The sequence below is a fragment of the Calypte anna genome, chromosome 3, assembly GCF_003957555.1.
Source record: "Calypte anna isolate BGI_N300 chromosome 3, bCalAnn1_v1.p, whole genome shotgun sequence".
NCBI lineage: Eukaryota > Metazoa > Chordata > Aves > Apodiformes > Trochilidae > Calypte > Calypte anna.
The window spans coordinates 1977146-1997276 of record NC_044246.1 but is presented as its reverse complement, the minus strand read 5'-3'; the positions used below and the strand labels follow the sequence as shown (position 1 = coordinate 1997276).

The following is a 20131-nucleotide window of genomic DNA, read 5'->3' as shown; positions in this document are numbered from 1 at the left end:
GAAAGAAAACCCAATCCACCCACTCTTGCTACCTTCCCAGTCACACTCATTCAATCCTCTGATCTGTTCTGCTCTGGCCAGATTGAGAGAATTAATGCCTGAGAGTTCTTCCTTTGTTGTTTTATGAAGCCTATTATGGGAAGAACATGCCACTAATTACTGAAATTAAGCAACTTGGAAGCCCTTAAAATAATCCCAATTTAACTACTCTAGCAACTTGTTTCAACATTCAGTGCAAGAGGATTCCTTCTATCCAACCAGCATCCTGCTGACTTCATATCAAGAACTTTTTATTCTGTGTACACTGAAACAAAAATCTGCCTCTTGGGTTATTCCAGATGGAGATTTAAGGCAGAACTGGTTTCAAAATCAGGATTCCAAGATTGCTGCAGGCACACAAGATGAAATGCAGTCACTGCCTGACCACTGAGTGTTTCTCTGCTGGGATGAAGAATGCTGCTTCTATCCCTGAGCACACTGAAGAAATCACGAAATTGGTTAAAAAACTTGTAACACACTTTTAAATCCAGTTTACACACTGACCAGGGCTACAGACTGCTGATGGGGATGGCAGTTGTTAAAACAGAAGCAGCCAGCCAGCTCCAGGGGAAAACAAACTTTTCCCCCCTGTTTCTCTCTCCATGAGAAATCAGATTTCACAGTTTAAAGTGGAAAAGAAAAAAAGTTCCACTGCAGATTCTGAAACACCCAACAGAAAAGCAGGTGGCAGTCAGAAGCCTGAGACACATAAAACCTGGCACAAGTTGACATCCAGCATTTGCTGCTCTCATTATTAACCCACTCCACCAAAACAGGAGCAGAACATCATGGTACATTTTTTTTTTTTACATTTTTCAGATTTTGTAGAGTTTCCTCAGTCACTGATTAGTTAGCAACATCCACCTGACAGCTGGAATTGCTTTACAGGTGTCAGAAATAAATCTTCCAAGCTGACACCATGCAAGATTACTGTCTGGAGAGCAGATTTAGGAAATGAGCAAAGTTGTAGAAAAAAAATAGTGCTGTTTAGAAGCAATTAGCTAGGTGAGAGAAGTGACCAGCAGTAAAAAAACCCCATTTTTCAGCCCATGCACTAAGTTGGACTGTACACAGCATTCTGAAGTCTCACACACACAGTGAAGAGACTTTAGGAAAGCCCTGTTCTATCTGCTGCACACCACTCATCTGCAACAAGGATTTCTTGGGTATCACCACTGCATCATTTCTAACAAGCTTAAAACTCAAAGCTTCTGCCTGCTTTGTCACCCAGGTAATGAAGCAAAACCCAACCAAGTGGTAGAGTCCTCCATCTGGTGGCTGGAGCTGTTATGTGCAGTCTAAATGTCAGAATCCAGTCCTAACAGACATAATTTTGGGAAGTTAGGGCAAGAGGAATACCCTCCTTCATCACACCTCATACACTGGAGTTCTTTGTAAAGAAGCAAAACTGAAGTTATCAGTCTGTACACCATGCAAAAGGTCAGGTGTTGTCTTCATAGCAGGAAGCACATCAACTTTAATGGATATATTTGAGTTGTTTCATTCCTTAAATTAAAAAATAATTGTACAGGTTATTTAGATATAGTGCTTTCCTCTCTTGTTCTACCAGTTTTTGGCTCTGAGAAGTGAGGAGGTCTGTAGCAGGGGTTTAAATGTAAATGTAAAAGCAACTCCATCCATATTGTTTCCTCCTGTATTGTTCACATCTATGAATTTTACAGAAATATTCCCCTACCAGAAGAAGTCTGACCAACACAACCTGCACCACAAACTTCAGGCAAACACATTTTGCCATTATCATTTTCCACAGCAGGTTGATAAACAACAACAAAAAAAGAAAAGCTTTATTCAAAACCACTTAAAACCAAGTGACTTCCATACCTTGGCAGCAACAATGCTCAGGCCCATTCCATTTTGTTTCTTTAGTGTTACAGTGATAATTTCAGGTTCTTTCCTCAAAGGCTGAGCCTAGCAAAGAGGGAAGGAGAAAGAAGACAAGAGTTCATACTCACTGCCAGGAAAATCACTGTCCAAAGCAGTTTATCTACAATCAAAACTAGGTTATAAATGCAGTAGAATATTTCCCACCCTGAATACTATGCCTGCTACTCCATTCTAAAAGAGAATTTGTACAATTTGATTAATTCACATTACCAACTACTCCAGCTGTTAGGAACACTACCCAGAGCTTCCAAGTTTACCCATTCCTTCTCCTTCTCTAGCTCAATAAAGAGATTATTAATGATTCACAATTTAAAAAGTAACAGGTCTATAAAAATACAGAGTATTTCCATGAAAACTGAAGTTTAGACTCAGCAGAGGTGAGGGTGATCTACAGGGAGCTCAATTTTTAGTGCTGCATCTAGAAGGTAAATAATTCCACCAAGATATTAAGAGGCCAATTAATTTCAAAGGCAGAGTTAAAGCCTTCAAAGTTGCAAACAAAATTTCACTGCTGAAAAGTCCATAACTCAAATACAGGTCAGGCCCCTAAACATGTTGAGTAAGTTTTTTTATCTTTGCATCACTTCCAGTTCCCTCAACTCAAGCTCCTGGGCTGAAGCATGCAGGTTACATCCTAGCTTATACTCAAAATAAAACTTGCAAGTTCCAAAAGACCCCTAACAAATTAACAACACAAGCAAAATAAGTTTATCTAAAAAAAAAAAAAAAGGTTAATATTTGTTTATTAAGTTTAAGTACTAAAGAAGTGAGAAATTTTTAAGCAAGAGCATTTTAAGAGTATTTTAGTATTTAGTATTTTATTTAAGAGTATTTTAGCACCCCTGTGCCAAGGGTGGCAGAAGAACAGACTCTGTTCCTCCTTTATTTAGAAGTTTTTTCCCATTAATTTAGGTAGAAACATTCCTAAACTAATTCAACAAAAAGCAGAGAGACTGGAATAGGCAAACCACTGGGAACAACTTTGCCATTACTCTATATTGAATTTTTCTCTTGGTCTAAGAAGAAAAGAAATTCTTCAGTAAAAATGTGATGAGGACTTTCTAGCCTGGGCAATTCCCAACATGAGAATAGTTTAGGGAGGTGGGAAAAAAAAAAAAGAAAAATAACATAAACCCACACAAATGTCACAGCTATAAACCAAATTATGTGCTTACTGTTTAGATTATGCAGCCATGTTACACCAAGAGGTGATCTGGGAACTGGAACCAAGATAAAAGAGTTGCAGAACTCTCCAGCTGAGAGGTGAGTGATCAGATCAGGTTATCTGAGCAGTCTCACATGATAAGGATTTTCATGGATGAAAGCAACAGCAGCAGCATCCTCCTCCTCCTCCTCCTCCTGCATTTCTTTTCCAGAACTCTACCTTTTCTTAGGAACAGCAAGTACCTAGTGTAACTTCAGAGGATTTTTGTTGCCACTAGCTCTAAAAAAATGCATTTATTGAGAGCAAAGAGAGGAGGAAAAGTATGGTATTTCAAGAATGTCCCTGCAATATTCTCCTGAGCCAAATGCCTGTTTCCTGAGCCCCCAGAGCATGGCTTATCAGCTGATAAGGCTCTATCAGTCACACAGATTTAGGAGATGCTCCCTTCTGCAAAGTAAACATGGTCTGTGGGCCCCTCCAGCATAAAGTCATCTAACAGAGGTCAGGTTCTCAAAAAGAAAATTAATCCTTAAGTCCCTCTGAACAGTAAATAGTGTGTTTTTCACAGAAAGCCTCAGGAACACAGGTAAACTCTGGGTTCAAACTGACCTTCCTGCTTTCACTGGAATACTAATTACCAGCATGAAGCTGTTTCTCTAAAAACTGTTTCACATCAAGCCACCATGTTTAGAGAAACATTAAATAGGGAAGAAATTTGCTGAGGAGGAAATCAGTGCTGGAATGAACTGTAAGCAGATGAAAAATACCATTACCTTTCAGAATAATATTCATATATCTCCAGCAATAGTCCAAAGTGCCACTTACTGTAATTCTAGCACAATTGTTGGGGAGACTGCTTTGGCAAGCTATGGGCTTTTTTAATTAGAAAAGGGCAAATCCTTATCTTATGGGAGGGGTATGTAATGAGACAGACATTTTTTTTAAATTAATAAAGTCCTTTCTTCTCATGTGGGAGGAACTCTAAAAGACAAACATGGAAACTTTCTGTTTCCATGCAAACTCTTGACAAGCCATGTAAAGAAATCCTTGGACAAGAGACTTACTGCCACTGTCCTTATCTCTCCTCTGCAAAGGGATTAACCAGCCTGGAGGAGATGTTAGGTAGCATATTAAAAGCAGGATGGTGACTTGTTTCACATCAAGCCACCAATTGTTTCACATCAACCCAAGCTGGTTTGCAGCTTGTACACACTAAAGGGGCCTCCAGGAAAGCTGGAGAGGGACAAGTGACAATTCTTGACTGAATGAACACTTACTAGCTCAGCATTTTCATGTGAGAGGTGACTTTCATAGTCTGCACCTTCAAAGTATATTGTCCACGTGCCTGGTGACCTGGAGTGAGGTGTCAGCCTACAAAAACCTAAGGAGAAAGTAACATCAACGTTGTTATTTCCTCAAAAGCTTAAAAAATTCAGATATCCTGCCAGAAAGAAATACCAAATAGCTGTATTTATCTTTTTATATTCATTAGTACCTTGGATGTTGCATCTCAGATGCCATAATGCCCATCACTGCAATTTTATGGCATCCACAAAATCCTGGTTCTGTAGTTGCTGGTTCTGGGAAACGTGGATTTAAAAGCCCTACAAGATCACAGAAACCTCAGGTGCTTGAAAATACTGCTTGTCCCAAGCAGACTCAAGTGGGACATGAAACACCAAGTCATCTTTCACAAGATTTAAAAAAAAAAAAAGTAGCCACAACAGCTCTGTAACTCGCTGTACTTCCAGAACACTCAGTTTCCTGCTATTTTTCTTTTAAATGCATGAATTCAGCTTTTCTGTTAATGAAGTTGGAACCACCAACTGCAAAACTTGATGCAGGACAGACTAAGTCTGCTTTGGCAACAGCCTCCTGTGCTCTCCTACCTGCTGTGACACCCCTGGAGACATTTTAAACAACTGCATTTAAATCAAAATTATTAAGAAATTTGGTAACAGAAATGCTTCTAATAGGATTAACTAGGACAAGATAAGGATTATAATTTGTTTATTCATCATAAATGCTCTGAGAGCTTCTCCCACTTTACCCTCCTCAAGTTTAGGTCACTTCTCAAATTTTGTTGGGATTCCAAATGGCAAAACCATACATTCTGATGCTTATGGACATTAGAGGAACTTCTTTAAGCTCCTGGTTATGCTATACGGATGCAGCTGATGACCAAAAAAACCCAGTACTTGACAATTAATCCACCTCAGCTTTAAAAGTAAGTTGACTGCAATTTCTGAAGCACTACAGAAGCTGCATTTATATAAATTTTTGCTGCCCTAGCACCAAAAATTAAACAAAAATCTCTGGAGCAAGGACAAAACCAAGTTTCAGCAGGCACTAGTCACTGAGCACTGCTTGGTTTTATTCACCTTGAAAGTGAATGAAAAGGATGGGGAGAAAGGGTAAGGAGGAAGAATTCCTGACTACTTTTTATGAGTTGCAAAATCAAACACTTAGAGAAGACAGCATAAAAAGACTGAAACAAAGATAAAGTGCTTCACATTTAACTCCCAATATTTCACATTCTGTGCTCACCACATCAAAACAAGTTCCCCATGGAGTGACAGAAGAACTAACCTCTCTGACAGAGTGGGTCTAAAAATTCTTGTAAACCACTTGGCACATTTCTGACCACATCACAGGAATAACCATCTTCTGGTAGAAGAAAAGGCAGCTGTAAGTCAGGATCTTCTTCCAGCTGGACCTCCCGGCCATCACTGCGAGCCAGTTCATCAGCTGTGTTTTCTGCAACAGTCACTACATTCTCTATCAGTTCCTGGACAGAAGGTAGAAAGACATTGTTACCATCCAGGGATAATTCTCATCAAGGAAAAAGTGTTTCTATGTTCTTCTGCATATCCCAATTTATTCAGAAAAAATGCACAATGGGCTCTTCCCTCTCCTCCAGCACTTCCTCCACTTTTCTGTGACCTTACCTATCATGCCTCAGGCTGGTCTGACTGTCAGCATGAAAGGATTCACTTCTTATATGGAGGAAAAAAAATAGCTATAGGCAAAAAAAAGACCTAAGGAGGAATTCTCTGAGCATTCAGTCTTTTCCAAGTTGCACACTCTGCCCTAAGAACCAAGAACTCACCCCAGGTCTGACCCATCACTACCTCTGAATGAGCAGGGAGCATCAATACTTAAAAAGTATTTTTTTCCTCTAGTTAACCAGAATTCCTTCTGGAAGAGAACTCACCCCAGAGACATAAATAAGCTTTGGCTGGCATCAGGACCATTACTGCAATTATCTGAAGCTGCTACAAATACTATATTTTGATTATTTTACTACAATTATTTGCTTTACCAAAGATTCAGATGTCATTTCCAGTCCCTTTCAGCTTGGTTCCCAAGACCACCTAAAGTTTGGTCTTAATCTCTTCCCTGTCTGACTAAAAAGCAACTGAGAAGCTGCAAGCTTGACCCAAACACTTTATTACTGGAGCCCAACACAGACCAGAGCTGAGAAAAACCAATCTGAATGTTCTCATCTGAATGCTCAGCACATTTCCAGGGGGAAGTCAAATAAATCCAGCCACTCTTTAGAAGTGGTCTTTGAGCAGGGCTTTGCTGCCATAAAAGGTGCTAAATTTTAAAAGAATTTTATCAAACTGAAGTATGTAGAAGTAAACACACTTGTGTTCCTTTGAACTAATCCCAAGCCTTGAATTTACTTCAGATTTGGCAGCAAGAAGTCAGAATTGAGTGCAGAAGTCTTTTTAATACCATTTCAGTGCAAGAGGACAACCTGTCTGTACTGTATTCCTCCTCTGACCCAGAGACCACCTCTCAAACCTAGCACTAGACTTCTTTGGAGGTCCCTAAAGAGCAACAACAATAAACTGTGGAATTCTACCTCTGTGTAAACAGAAAATACAAGCTATGTTCTTCAGCAGAAGACTTTTTGTTTTGGTAGCCAGTTATACAAAAATATAACCAAGCTCCATGTTAATTCTTTCAGTGCCATTGCAGCAGTGCATGATCCTATGGTAAACACCAGTTCTGAAAACTGAAAGTATAGATTTATAGACACTTCTAAATACATGATTCATGTAGCAATCTGTCCATCAAAGGACAGGGACTCAAGATTCATGGATTTCTACATCCCACATGCAAAAGAAACTCAGTGTTTCTGCTTCTTCCATTTCATTTCCAGAGTCAAGAGTTCAACCTTTGTTCCTCTGGTTAAACACAGAACTGGTTTTTGGGACTACTCCATGCAGTTCCTCTATTGCCTTCCTAGAATTCACCCACAAATGGTGGGAGGTGCAGTGGTGACACCTCTGAGTATCTCAACATGCAGTGTTTTACCTTAAATCCCAACTCAGTGCAAGAGATTCCTGGCAACATCCTGCTGAGAGGCAGTGAAACGCTGACCCACCACAGCTGGTGGCCAGAGGAAAGCTGATACCACCCAAACTTCTTGTTGTATGGAGAGCAGATTGCCCACTCTGACTCTCCTGGTAACCATTCCAGACCAGTTAACATTAAGATATCCATTTGTAGTGGTTTTATTCTGGTAATATGGCAAATATCAGCTCTGGTAAACAGCAGAATGGCAGAAGAGACTTACGGTGGGGATGAGGGGTTCATCAGGAGCACAGTGATAGTTCTGCAACAAAGCTTGGAGCTGCAGAGAATTCAGCTTGAAACAAGTACTGTTAATATTTGGAACATCTGCATGTGAGTATTTGTCCATGGTAAGCAATGTGGTTGCCTAGCACAGGAAGAAAAAAAAAACAAAAAGACAAATTCAGACCAGAATGAAACCTCAAGCCTTATTTCTGAGTTTGCTTTAGATGAAAGGAAGACAGGTTTGTTCCTGGTTTATCCCCAAAACAACCACTACATCCATCTCCTTTATCTACAAGATTAATTAATACTACTATCATTAATAAGGTGCAACAGCTTCTCAGCTCCCCTTCTCATCCCTGTCCAGCACAGTTACAGCTCAGTCTCAGCCATGGAACAGCAAGCTGCTTCAATTCACCCATTATTCACTTCACTTCTAACTTGAATATTAAACATATTTAAAAGATGTTTCCTGGTTTTGCATCCTCCTCCCTCAGTGTTCATCAGAAATACACAGACTCACCTGCACTATTCTGCTGAGGTGGCAATCAGCAGCCAATTCCAACCCTTGTTTTTCTGCCCAGGCTTCAATGTGGCCCAGCTGCTGCCTGACAATAGCTCCCCAGTAATGGGAACAGAGCCCTGAATCTGGAGCAGTCACTAATCTGTTAAAGAGCCACATGTTGATAAAGTGGAAGAGCTGGGAGAAGAGCTGGATGGTCAGGGCAGCATTCACCCTACATCTTCTCAACAGGGACATGGCCCCAGTCAGGGTATGCAGCACATCATCTGCAGAGAGAAAACAACAGGGAAATCCCATTTATCTACTGCAAAACCTCCCCAAAACAACCCCCAACTCACAACTTGGCCATAAATAAGAAATACAGTGGCATTTAGGTTAGGTGACACCTAGGGCTTCCCCTCCAAACTAAATTATTCCATAGTTTTTAACCCAATATAGATGATTTGGATGTCATTACTGTTCTTTCTCTTATCATCCACACAGAGCTGATCCAAACCATTCCCAAGGGTTAGGGCAACTCATAAATCACTGTTAAGAAAAAGACACAAGATAATGTCAAGGAGACTAACCTATTTTAGGCCTCTGAGGATTATTTTCCTCTGGATCATCCAGGAATGCTGGCATGTAGTTATTAAGCTCAGATTGCAGACAATGAACCAGGTACCTGGAAAATAGGGGGAAAAAATAGTTTAAAATCCTGTTTGTGTTCCTTATGAAAACTTCTAAAGAAATGAGATCTATCAAATTACAAGATGACTGAAATCAGTGTGTGACCAAATCATTGAACTAAATAATACTTTGTAAGAAGGCCAGAGACTCCACTTCTCTCATCCCTTTCCTAAAAATGCTGGAAAATAATTAGTTTGTCAGGGAACAAATACATCCACTGAGTACAATACTGCTAGCACCTCTGGAAGTGAAGGTCAGATGCTACACACAGTGATGCTGTCAGCCCAAATTTTGGTCCTAAGCTTGCAAAAAATATTTTTTTCCAAACATAAATTCCCTTTTCTCTGTTTTAAAACTGACCAAAAAAAAAAGTAAATAAAATATGCTGACTCCATGTTGTTATCTCTGTTCAAGGACCCTTTTCTCAGGGGATTTCCTTCTCCCATTGGGTATTTCAATTTTTATTTTGATCAGCATTTTAACTGCCTGAGCTGGATAACCATGGGTTGATTTTATCCCAACCCAAAAGCTGTCTGTACAGTTTTAAGAAAAAACTGTGGGGGAAAAAAACCAAATAAAAAAATAAATAGTTTTAAAAATCACTGTGCAAATTGCTATTTATCCAAATGATGAAAGGAGCAGAGTAGGAATATAAACAGAGCCCTTTAGAGACCCATAAATATTTAAGAACACTCACCTTTCCTCACATCTCCATAAAAACCTCAAATTAAGAGAAAGCAATCAACACAAACTAAATTTAACTAACATTTCCCTAAAATTCAGCTAACATGAAACCCAGTGATGCATAAAACCTAAAAATCTCTCCAAAGAATGGAGTCCAGCCTCTCTAAAAACTCCTCCTCTCAGGTATTTAGCAATCCACAGAAGCCACTTTTGCCACACCTCAAATTTGGCAAAAATGGGACTTTATTCTAAAATCCACATAAATACAGAAAATGTTAAGTGAAAGAGAAGCTTGATAGCCTTACTTGAATGCCATTTGAACCAAGTGTGCCAAAACATCTTGTGCATCCACAGTGATCCTGCTGAGGTCTCTGTCTTGCTTTATGAAATTCAGTAACTCGGATGCATTTGCCATCCAGAAGGCAAGTGCCCCAGCAATGTTCTTCTGTTTCTGGAAGGAGAAAGAAGGGAGAAATAATATAGAGAACTAGTTTCCTGATGAAAGCAGGGCAACTTAAAAAAAAAAAAAGGCTCCAAAAGATAGACCAGTACCTTTCCCCATGTCACCAAACACCTCTCAGATACCAGATATTTGCAGAATGTTGACACGCAAGATTGCATTGCTGTAAGTGTTCAATTTTCAGGTGTTGACTGAACAGATAAAATTCTGTAGAGTTTCCAACAGCCATATCAATAAAGCCATGGCATAAGCATCAAGTTATGGAGTGCTAAAAGCTTAGCAGAATATCTGGTAATCTGGGGACTTTTGATGTTCAGTGCTGCCCGCTGCCACCCCGAGCCTGGTTGGACACCAGGTGATCCAGCATCAAGTACTGATCTATCTCACCATCTCCCGACCACAAATGCCAGGCCAGGCAACCTCAGATGAAATCCAAAGAATAGGAACCACAAACAAAAACAGTAAAAAAAAAAAAAAAAAAAAAAAAAAAAAAAGGAAAAGAAAACAAAGGGAAGAAAAGAACTTGTTTGGTCATTTCATATCCACATTGAAGTGCGTTAAGCAGAAATTATGGAATGCCATAAAAGTTGCAAAGTCAAAAAAGGATTTTAGTACTGCATGTTCCAGTTGCTGAATGAGTGTTATGAACTGTTCAAGTCCAGCTTTTTTGAGTATTGTATTTTGATATGGAAGCAGCATGAGAAACTGAGCTAAGCCAACGTAGCTAGGATCAGTTCCCAGCAGGATGTCCTACCTGATCAACCTGGTCTACCTCCTGGAGAAAAACGGACGAAGGAAATCAAACAGAATAGAAGAAAGAAACTTGTGAACAATCATGATAGCTTTAGAAATCAAAACACTAAATATGAAGGCACAACACTTATGTTTACAGTTAAAACACAGATGCATTCATCAGTAGCTACGATGCGACTGAGCCCCTTTTAAAATAAAAAGGAATTGTTTTCACAGGACTAACAGCACCACGGCTGAAGTGCCCACAAGTGAATCCAAGGAATGCCCTGGATTAGTTAACATCCCAGATTAGTTGGGTTATTCCATGCTCAGTGCACCACAGAAACCCCACAGAACTTTGTTGTGGGTGATGGGGTAATTATCTGCCCAAGGAACAGATCCAGGGAGCTCATTGCCCATGCTGCTGCAATGAAGACAATGTACAAACAAACACAAAGGGGGACAGAAAATCCCCACCAGAAAGCAAAAACAGAACACAAACAAATCAAAACAAAAAAAAATATAAAATGCCTAGGACAAATTTAAGACATGGGTTTTCAATTAAAGAACAAAAAGACTGTTTTAAACAAAATAAAGTCAAATGAAATACCACACTAAGCTTCTTAAATGCCAGTACATAAATCTACACTGAGCTGGGCAAACAAACAAACAAAATAAAACCCACCAGATATGTTTGTCTGATTATTGAAAACTCAGCTCTTTATTCTTTTGGCTTTCTATTCAGATCACTCTCCCCCACCTGCAATGCAGTGAGCTCAGATCCAAAAGTTTGATGTGTCATTTGCTGCTACTGCTTTAATTTCAGTTGGACCTCAAAAAACCCAAACTGTCACTGCTGTTTTGTTGCTTCCCTTCTTCCAACCAAGGCACTCTGAACTGACTGGAAATGTGCTGGCACAGAATGAAAGGAGACACTTGTACATATATTAAAATGTGTACAGGATCAGAAATGCCACAGAATTAGCTGAAAATAAATAATTGGGACAAAAAAAAAAATGGCTTTTTATATGAATTCATTTTCTACTCCTAGATTTTCATTGAAGAACAGAGCCTTCCTCAGAGGTGTCTCCAGTTTTATCCCTATTCCATATGAAATCTTCTATAATACTTACATTAATGCAAAGATGACAGAGTCACAGACTTTATTATTTGTTAGCAAGTACTCCTCGAGTACCTCCTGAAAGCTATCAAGTCTCATGATCTGAACAGGCAAAATCAGGACCTAAACAAGTTATCTTACCCCCAGAAGGGCACAAGAGCACATGCACATTCCCTCTACTCCCATTTTGGGTGCCTCTCCCCTTGTCTCCCATCTGTCTTTGTCTTTCACATCCTCAGATCCCTCTAAGTGAGGGGATCTAATGTGCTTTTCAGTCAAGATATAAAAACCCCCAACCTGTTGTGATAGAGCTGATTGTCCCATGGCAATTTCACAGTGGCACCCATCACTATAAACTCTCACCCTACAACCTAGAGGAAGGAATTTGACTTAGCTTAGCTCGTGCTGCTTACACTGCATTAAACCAGGTCCAAACTAAAGCCATTTTCCTGGTCTATCTTTAAAACCAAAGCATTGCTTTGTCTCCACCCCTTCAAATCAGCCTTCAAATTGACTGAAGTTTTCCTCTTTCATCACAGTTGTAATTCCCCCCCTTTCCTTCAGCTTCTTCAGCTGAAACATTTCTTCTGATCTCCAACACTCTTCAGTTTATTTTTTGCAAGGAGATAAAAATCTCTCCCAAATCCCAAACACAGCCACTGCTTCCTTGTTGGCATTTACCCTAAACTTTGGGCTGAGGATCAGATTGCAGCTACAGAGATGGCAAGGCTCCAGAAATGGCCTTTCAAAAAACCAGACATTCCCAACATCTGCCTGCAACATTTTCACACCATTAGCAAGAAATATAAAAACACACTTAGCTTGCAACAACCACAAGGCTCAACTTGATTTGGAAAGCCCTCCCCAGTGCTGTAAATGAGTATTTTCACAGATAATCTATTTTATAGCTGTTATATCTTTTCTTTTGTGAAAACTGGTGTTTGAGGCTGTCTCTCCAGTACCTCCTGCCAGCCACACAGCTCTGTTCTAGCTGAACATACAATGCTGAGCTTTAACTTTGCTTTCCCACTGCACCAATCCCTTTCACCCCAAAGCTTTTGGGGGTCATTGGTACCAGTTTATATGGGTTTTACAAAGAGTCACTTCCTCTGATTCAGCCCTGTGCCTTCCAGATTATATCTGGAGCCTACCCTTGAACTGTTGGGTTTTTTCCATTCTCCCAACCAAGCTGCTTATGCTCAGGCTCTTAAGCACATTCACTACTGCCACATTCTCCCCACTGACTTGAATAAAATCACTCTTCCACAGCTTGATTTTTATTTTTTTTGACTGCAGAGCCTGAATATTAAACTTCTGGTAACAACTGAAGTTTATCAAGTATCCATCAAGACTCCAAGCAAGGTACACCTAACTCTTCTCTTCATACTCAACCCAACTTTCAAGCTCTCAGAACTTACACAAAAGGATTCCCTTTGCTTTCTGACTGCCAAGTGCCTTCAACACTGTCATTTTCTCCCATTTTTCTTCTTGTGGAAGGTGGGAGTCTGTTGTAACTGCTAACAGAACTAAATATAACACTCTCCCTACTGAAAACTCCACTAAACCTTGGCAAAACCTCAACAAATGCTGAGCAGTTTTGGTTTGTTGTGACCTTCATGTCCCTCTCTTGCTGTTGATTTGTCTCTTTTCCCCTCAATCAACCTCTTGTGAAACACTTGGATCATAAATTCTCTAAAGCAGGATTGATGTCTTTGTTATGCTTGCACAGTGCCTGGCACAGCAGGGTCCCTGCTGTACCCAGGCTGTTACAGCAGTACTTTTTGGAACAAATGTATGTGTTTTGGTAAATACAGAAATACATTCCAATTTCTCCTCTGAGAAGAACCTGCAGGCAAAGAAGTTACCATAATAATTATTAGTAGAGGTACCTGAACTAGCACTCTCTTCTTAGGAAATGACCATTCCATTTCACACAGTGCATTCCATTCCATTTCACAGGCAACCCATTGCACCTTATTCTGCATTCCTACACAAAACAGATCTCCCTCTGTGCTTCTTTAGAAGTCTTGCATTTAATACCAATGCCATCAGTCTACATACATAATACTGGAATACTTGAGGACTTGTATTTCCCATTAAAAAGCAATTGTCTCAGCTTTGTTCTAAATCCCAGGTGCATTACCATTTTTGCACTTACAGAAGTTATAAAAGTAAGGGGATTAAAACTCAAAAGTCATGTTTCTTTGTATGTTCAAGCCCCAAGCAGTGCAAACAACTGCTGGCTGTATGATATTCTTTAATAAGCACCTCCAGCTTGTCTCACACGAGCAAGGAATGATTGCAAAGATCTTACCTTCTAGGGGACAGAAGAAAAACTTCTCCTCAGAGCTTCTTCAGAGCAATAGCCCCTCCCTAGCCTCCCATTTTGCTCAGGGGAGCATTTTACCACCACATTAATCATTGACACAAAATCAAAGCCTTCTCATAGAATGACAGAATGGTTTGGGTTGAAGGGACCTTAAAGATCATCAAGACCCAACCCCATGGGCAGGGACACCTCCCACAGCCCAGGGTGCTCCAAGCCCCATCCAACCTGGGCTGAGACACTGCCAGGGATGGGGCAGCCACAACCTCCCTGGGCAAACTCTTCCAATACCTTAACTACCCTCATGGTGAAGAATGTTTTTAACCTTAAGCTCCCCTCTTTGAGTTTAAAACCATTACCCCTTGTCCTGTCCCTCCCCACTCTGATGGAGAACGCAGGAAATTCTTCTGCCCCTTAACACGAGTTGGTTCAACACTAAGAAAGCTACCAGACAATCCAGCAACGTGTGTTTAAACCCTTTGACAAGGTTTGTTGCAGATCAAACTCACCTGTATGACTCCTTCCATCATGTTCACCATCTTGTTGACTATTGCAATGACTTTGTGAGTACGTTCAGTGGGGGTGATGTCAGGTCTGTACTGGCTCGACAATACATACCGACAGGTCATGTACAGAACGTAGGTAGGGGACAGCTTGAAGTGAACTGTTGAGCTATTTGTGTAGTTTATAATGGCAGATAAAAAGGCATCTTCAGCTGCAGAGGAAGAGGAACACAAAGTGTCATCACACAAAACAACAAAAAAGTCATAAAGGCACAAAGAGAAAACGAAACAACGTGGTAAGGGGGACTGAGGGCTTCTTTTTGGAGGGGGAACTGGGGATAGAGGAGTAACACAGGATTTCAACTCTAAATGACTAGGTACTAAGGTTACTTCAGCACAGTAACAATGCACTTCTACAGAAAGCTAGATCTGAATTTTAGGAAACATTTCTGTATTATTTCCTCTCTCGTTGTTGAAAACATACATCTTCAAGGGACCAAAAAACTACAAGGCTTCTCCTGTGTCCATTCTATTCCTACAAAGCTCCCTGATTTTATATCTATTTTATACTCATAAAAATTTCTTTGCTTACTCACAAATCTATTTAGCTTCCCCTATTTGAAGTCTGGGCAAATTTCTGGTATGTTATTTTTTATTACAGATCTGAGCTCTTAAAAACACAGGGACCAAGAGAATAAAAAATGAAGCTTTAAAAGAAAATTCAGATTTTATTCAAACAGGGATTTACTCACAGCTTTCCCTGAATTCAATACTGGCAGGTAGTATCAGCTCTGGTCCGTGGGTATCCTGAGGTCTAAAGAAAGAAGACAAAAATTCAAACACAGCACACAGAAGGGTGATGATATCTCCACTGTAAAAGGACAGATTTCTCCAAATGCACTGGCTCCAAACACTTCTTTGCCCAATTTTTTTTTTCTTTAGAATCATTCAAGCTCTATTTGCCCACAACAGAAAGGATAAAGATAAAAGCTGCTTGATCTGGGTTATTCATGAACATCCCCTTCCTGTTCCAGCAGAGCAGAGGGAGAGGCTCAGTTTGCCACCTGCCACTGACTCAAATAACAGATTATTCCTGGACACAAAAAAAGTAAAGGAAGCTTCACATGAAGCATCAGCTTAGTTACAACAAATGCATATTTAATGCTCCCAAAGTGATGAGAACTTGGTCAAATCCTTTGGCCTTTCTTCTGGTGAGGAGAAAAAAGGAACCCAAATCCAGCTCTGACTCTCTCCTGGTTGTTGCTGAACAATGTTAAGAAACAGCAAATTTTACAGGAGCCCCAGAACTCTGTCCTGACTTGAACCAACTGCAGCACTCTTATCAGTGCCTTTCAGAGGAGAAAAATCATCAGAAAATTGATTTTTCTGCTGTCTAAAAAAGGTCATTCCTCCCCAAAGCAAAAGCATCCATTGGGCTGTGCTCTGGCACCAGGCACCTGTTAGGAAATCTGTGAAAACTTCACAACTTCTCCATGCAGGGGTCACTTGTAACCACATGTCACACAACAGGGAGCTTTCTACTTTCCCCAGCAACTTTGAGAAAGAAAGGAATTTATCCTGATTAGCAAAGCCTCGTTCTCCTCAGAAATCACTCCAAAAAGCAGCAAAAGTTTCAGTGATGCCACAAACCAGAGACAGGACACTGAAGACACAGACTTGGCTAATCTGACAAGCTCCACTGATGCTCAGGTATCTCCTGTAGTAAAAATCAACCTGACAACTTTGAAAGTTGGTGACAAAAGATCTAAAATGAGATTCTGACATCCTCAAAAAAAGCTAAGGATATCTTCTGATATAAAAGTTTTGACTTTTAAACCTGCAAAACCCTAAACTAACAGAGTTATGGCACCCAGATAATGCTTTTCATTCAAAAGAGTTTTGCAAAATGAGATTTATTTTGGAAAGGAATGTTAAAATTGGGAATCAGGCAAGTGTCTGCATTCCACTAACACCACTTTTACATCTGTACTCTCATTGCCATCCAGACACATTTTTAAGAACTCCTGAAGGGTACTGAAGGCAAAAAATAACCTTTTTTTCTTTTTCATTATATGCTTGCTCATGATACTTGAAGTCAGTTATCTAACCAGGATGCACAACCATAATCCTTGACTAAATATTCATCCTCTTTTCCTTTGCAGAATCACATTACAATCAGAACAACAACACCCAGCAAGTAAATTGGATTTCTGCTCTCAGATTTCAAGTATCTTCTACAGACAAAAGATGAAAAAATAAGGCAGCCAAGTTCTAATCTTTGGTCTTCAAGCCATCCAGTGAGAAAATCCTATTTGTCTGATTCTTCATCTTTGAGCAAAGTGATGAACACACCCAAACTGAACAGGCAAGGGCACTTAGGACAGAGGTGGAGTAGTTATTGAGTAACAGGAACCTGCAACTGCTCAGTGAAGAGTTTTTGCCCTTGCAGGTCACAGAGTGAGGCCAGAGTTCCCCAGAGGAAACCTAACAAAACACATCTGCAAAAGGCAAGAATTCAATTTATTCAGCAGCTCATTGCCTGGCATTTCCTAATTGCATAGCATGATTTTGGTAAGTTTTTCAGCTCAACACAGTGAATTATCAGAAACACCACATGATAGGAATGCTGCAGTTAGCTACACACAGTGTAATTACCCAACACACAGTGTACACACAAGGTATTTACAGAAATAAAGTATCACTGCCAATGTTGGTGATGGAGATCTCTGCAGTTGTAGCTATCTCAAAGCTAAGTGTAATCTGGATGTCTCTGCACAGGTACTAAGGTGAAAAAAAACACCTGTGTATAGTAAGTTACACTGGTATGAGTATCACCTTTAAAAGGTATCTTAAAAATGAAAAAAAATCCAAAACAAAGCCAAGATACAGCTCACAGCTGGCATTTTGCAATGCATTAACTCTAGCACAAGGTAATTCTCTTTGGAACAAGTGCTCTGGCTGAAAGGCAGAAATACAGAAATTTAATAACCTTACACAAGTAGAAATGCACAGGTAGAACTCAAGGAATATACACAGTAGAAGCCTGAGGAATTTCTCCCAGGCTGTAAAAAGTTCACAAAGAAGTTCTGTCCAATCTTTGAGAGACAAAATTGACACCTACTTGTAATTCAACATAAATGGTTTAAATGTTCAGCAACCTTCATAAAAAACAGTTCTGAAAAGGACACTCAGGACACTCACTCCAGAGTGCAGAGTAAAATGAAGCTGTCACTTCACTGAAAGCAATTAAGAAAATTATCCCTGCTTCAAAACACATCAGGGATTCAGTTCAGGTGGAAGCACAATTTTCTGGTTTGGTTTTTTTCCCCACCATTCCCATCTCTGAACTGTTCTCTGTCCAGTGAACAATAAACCCACCTAAAAGTAACAACAGCTTCCTACCACCTCTTGAACCAGTGAGCTTCTCAACCCTGCACACATTTGCCTTACCTTTCATCCATGTGTCACAGCAGTTCACCTAAGTTTAAAAAGCTGACTGATGTGGACAGCAACACAATATTGTGTTTTTCTTAAGAGTTGGGAAAAACCTCTTCACAGAATCACAGCATCACTGAGGTGTGAAGGGACCTCTAAACATCACCTGGTCCAACTTTCCTCCACAAGCAAGCTGCTCATTACTTTGTCCAGGTTTTGAGTATATTCAAGGATAGGGATACCACATTATTATTTTTTTTTAATTAATAATCTAAATTTCTTGCTTTGATTGTTAATCCCAGGGCTTACTTGGAGCGAGATCACAAAGAAAATCTCATTTTCCACGGGGAAAATGAAGAAATCATGTGGATTTTTTTTTAACACACTTCTTGATGCATCACAAAAAAACATAGCCAGGTTTTGGGTTTGGTTTTTTTTTCCTTCCCATTCTGAGGAGCAGTGGGGATCCCAGATTTCCTACCTGCTGTCCTGTCTGCGGTAATCCTGCTGCTCTATCCTAATCATGGGCTTCACCATTCCTCGTTCAGTTGTGCTGGATGCTGATGATGTCCTGTCCCCATCCAGCCTGCTGGTGCTCTAATTCAAAAGAGCAGGAGAGATGCTTAGCATGCAAAAAGTGGCTCAGGCACTTGGGAAAACCAAGGGGCAATTTGGAGGCTTGAAAAGAGAGATGGGAAAAAACAGAAGAGAGGAGCCCAGCACGGAATCCAGGGGCTCAGCACCTTGGTTTCAGCACAATGAAACACCCAAGAACACACTTGCCATTCAAAAAATGACCATGGCCAGCTAGGAGCTGTTGTTTTATGTTGCCAGGATAGAAAATTAAAAGTTCTTTATGACAAGAAGATGGCAAGATGACTTTATATAAGACTTGTGTAGTTATCGACGTCAATTGAGACTGAATTGTTAATGAAAACTTGAGCTAAGAGAGAAAGTGAAACCTGTGACAGATTTAGAGCTGGCTCCCCTACCCTGCTTCTGCATCAGCTGACATTAGAGATCCTTGCCAGAATTCATCCTGTTCTCTAGGACAGTCTGATCTGCACATAATTCACAGACTCACAGATTGCTGCCCATCATTTGCCAAGACAAGAAGTGGCAATTCAAAGTGTGAATTCTTTTTTTTTTTAGTGTATCATTTTCTTTGTTTTCTTTCAGTGTCAAAAGCTCCTTAATAGGAAGCTTTTAATTTCTGTTTTCCAGTCACACCAAACCTTATCAGGAAGGGGGAAACCACACTGCAAGCTCTGCAGCAATTATTTATCAGTGTGAACAGTAGAAATCAGCACCTCAATAAATTAAGAAGTCTTCCAACCTTTCCCAAGAAATGTCTAGGGCTGAACAATTTGCAAGAAAACCAGAAAGTGCATTTCAAAGGCAGAGTTTGAACAAAATGGGTTTTTCACTGATAATGCCAACCCATGAACCACTTCTCATCACCAGCTCTTAGAGAACTTGACTTTAAGTCATTGTTACACTTACTCCAAATTGAAAAGCAAAATTCTATGAGATTGGTATTCTAATCCTACAGTTAGAAAACAGCTGACTCCCCAGTGATTTAACAAGATGTAATGGATATTCTCAAACACTAAAATTAAAAAAATAAAATAATAAATGAATTAAAATTTCCCAGGCTTCCTTAGGTCCACTCAAAGTATTTTTCTGTAATACTGTCAGAAACTCCAATTCTCAGCAACTTTTGAGGTATTCTTAGTACTTTTTGAAGTTTTTTTCTCCCAAGATGTCACTAAACAAATTTTTATCAGAATGCATCCAAGCTAAAAGAAAGCATTTTATCACAAAGCTATAAAGAATGGAGAAAAACTGAATCAGAAGGCTTCAGCAAGAAAAAAAAATTAACATTAACAGATATGTTCAAAAGGTACCAGAGTATTATTAGTACCTACACTGCCACAGCAATATCACTACACTTTTTAAAAAATATTTCAATTGGATCATTAA

The 20131-nt window shown here is 39.8% G+C and overlaps 1 protein-coding gene across 5 annotated transcripts in view; it reads right to left on the bottom strand.

The window, feature by feature from the left end:
* AFDN (afadin, adherens junction formation factor) overlaps positions 1-20131 on the bottom strand; it is a 117603-nt gene that overhangs the window by 41681 nt on the left and 55791 nt on the right. For 3 of the 5 annotated variants that reach the window (XM_030446594.1, XM_030446596.1, XM_030446595.1), the window contains exons 12-22: positions 18630-18745; positions 15466-15527; positions 14720-14925; positions 10787-10807; positions 9878-10023; positions 8789-8883; positions 8220-8485; positions 7698-7841; positions 5699-5897; positions 4387-4490; positions 1882-1968 (exon numbers count right to left, since the gene is read on the bottom strand). In XM_030446594.1, coding sequence (XP_030302454.1) covers positions 1882-1968; positions 4387-4490; positions 5699-5897; positions 7698-7841; positions 8220-8485; positions 8789-8883; positions 9878-10023; positions 10787-10807; positions 14720-14925; positions 15466-15527; positions 18630-18745 — 1446 coding nt within the window. The remainder of the gene's footprint in view (positions 1-1881; positions 1969-4386; positions 4491-5698; positions 5898-7697; positions 7842-8219; positions 8486-8788; positions 8884-9877; positions 10024-10786; positions 10808-14719; positions 14926-15465; positions 15528-18629; positions 18746-20131) is intronic. The other 2 variants (XM_030446597.1, XM_030446598.1) reach the window with 1 other exon arrangement.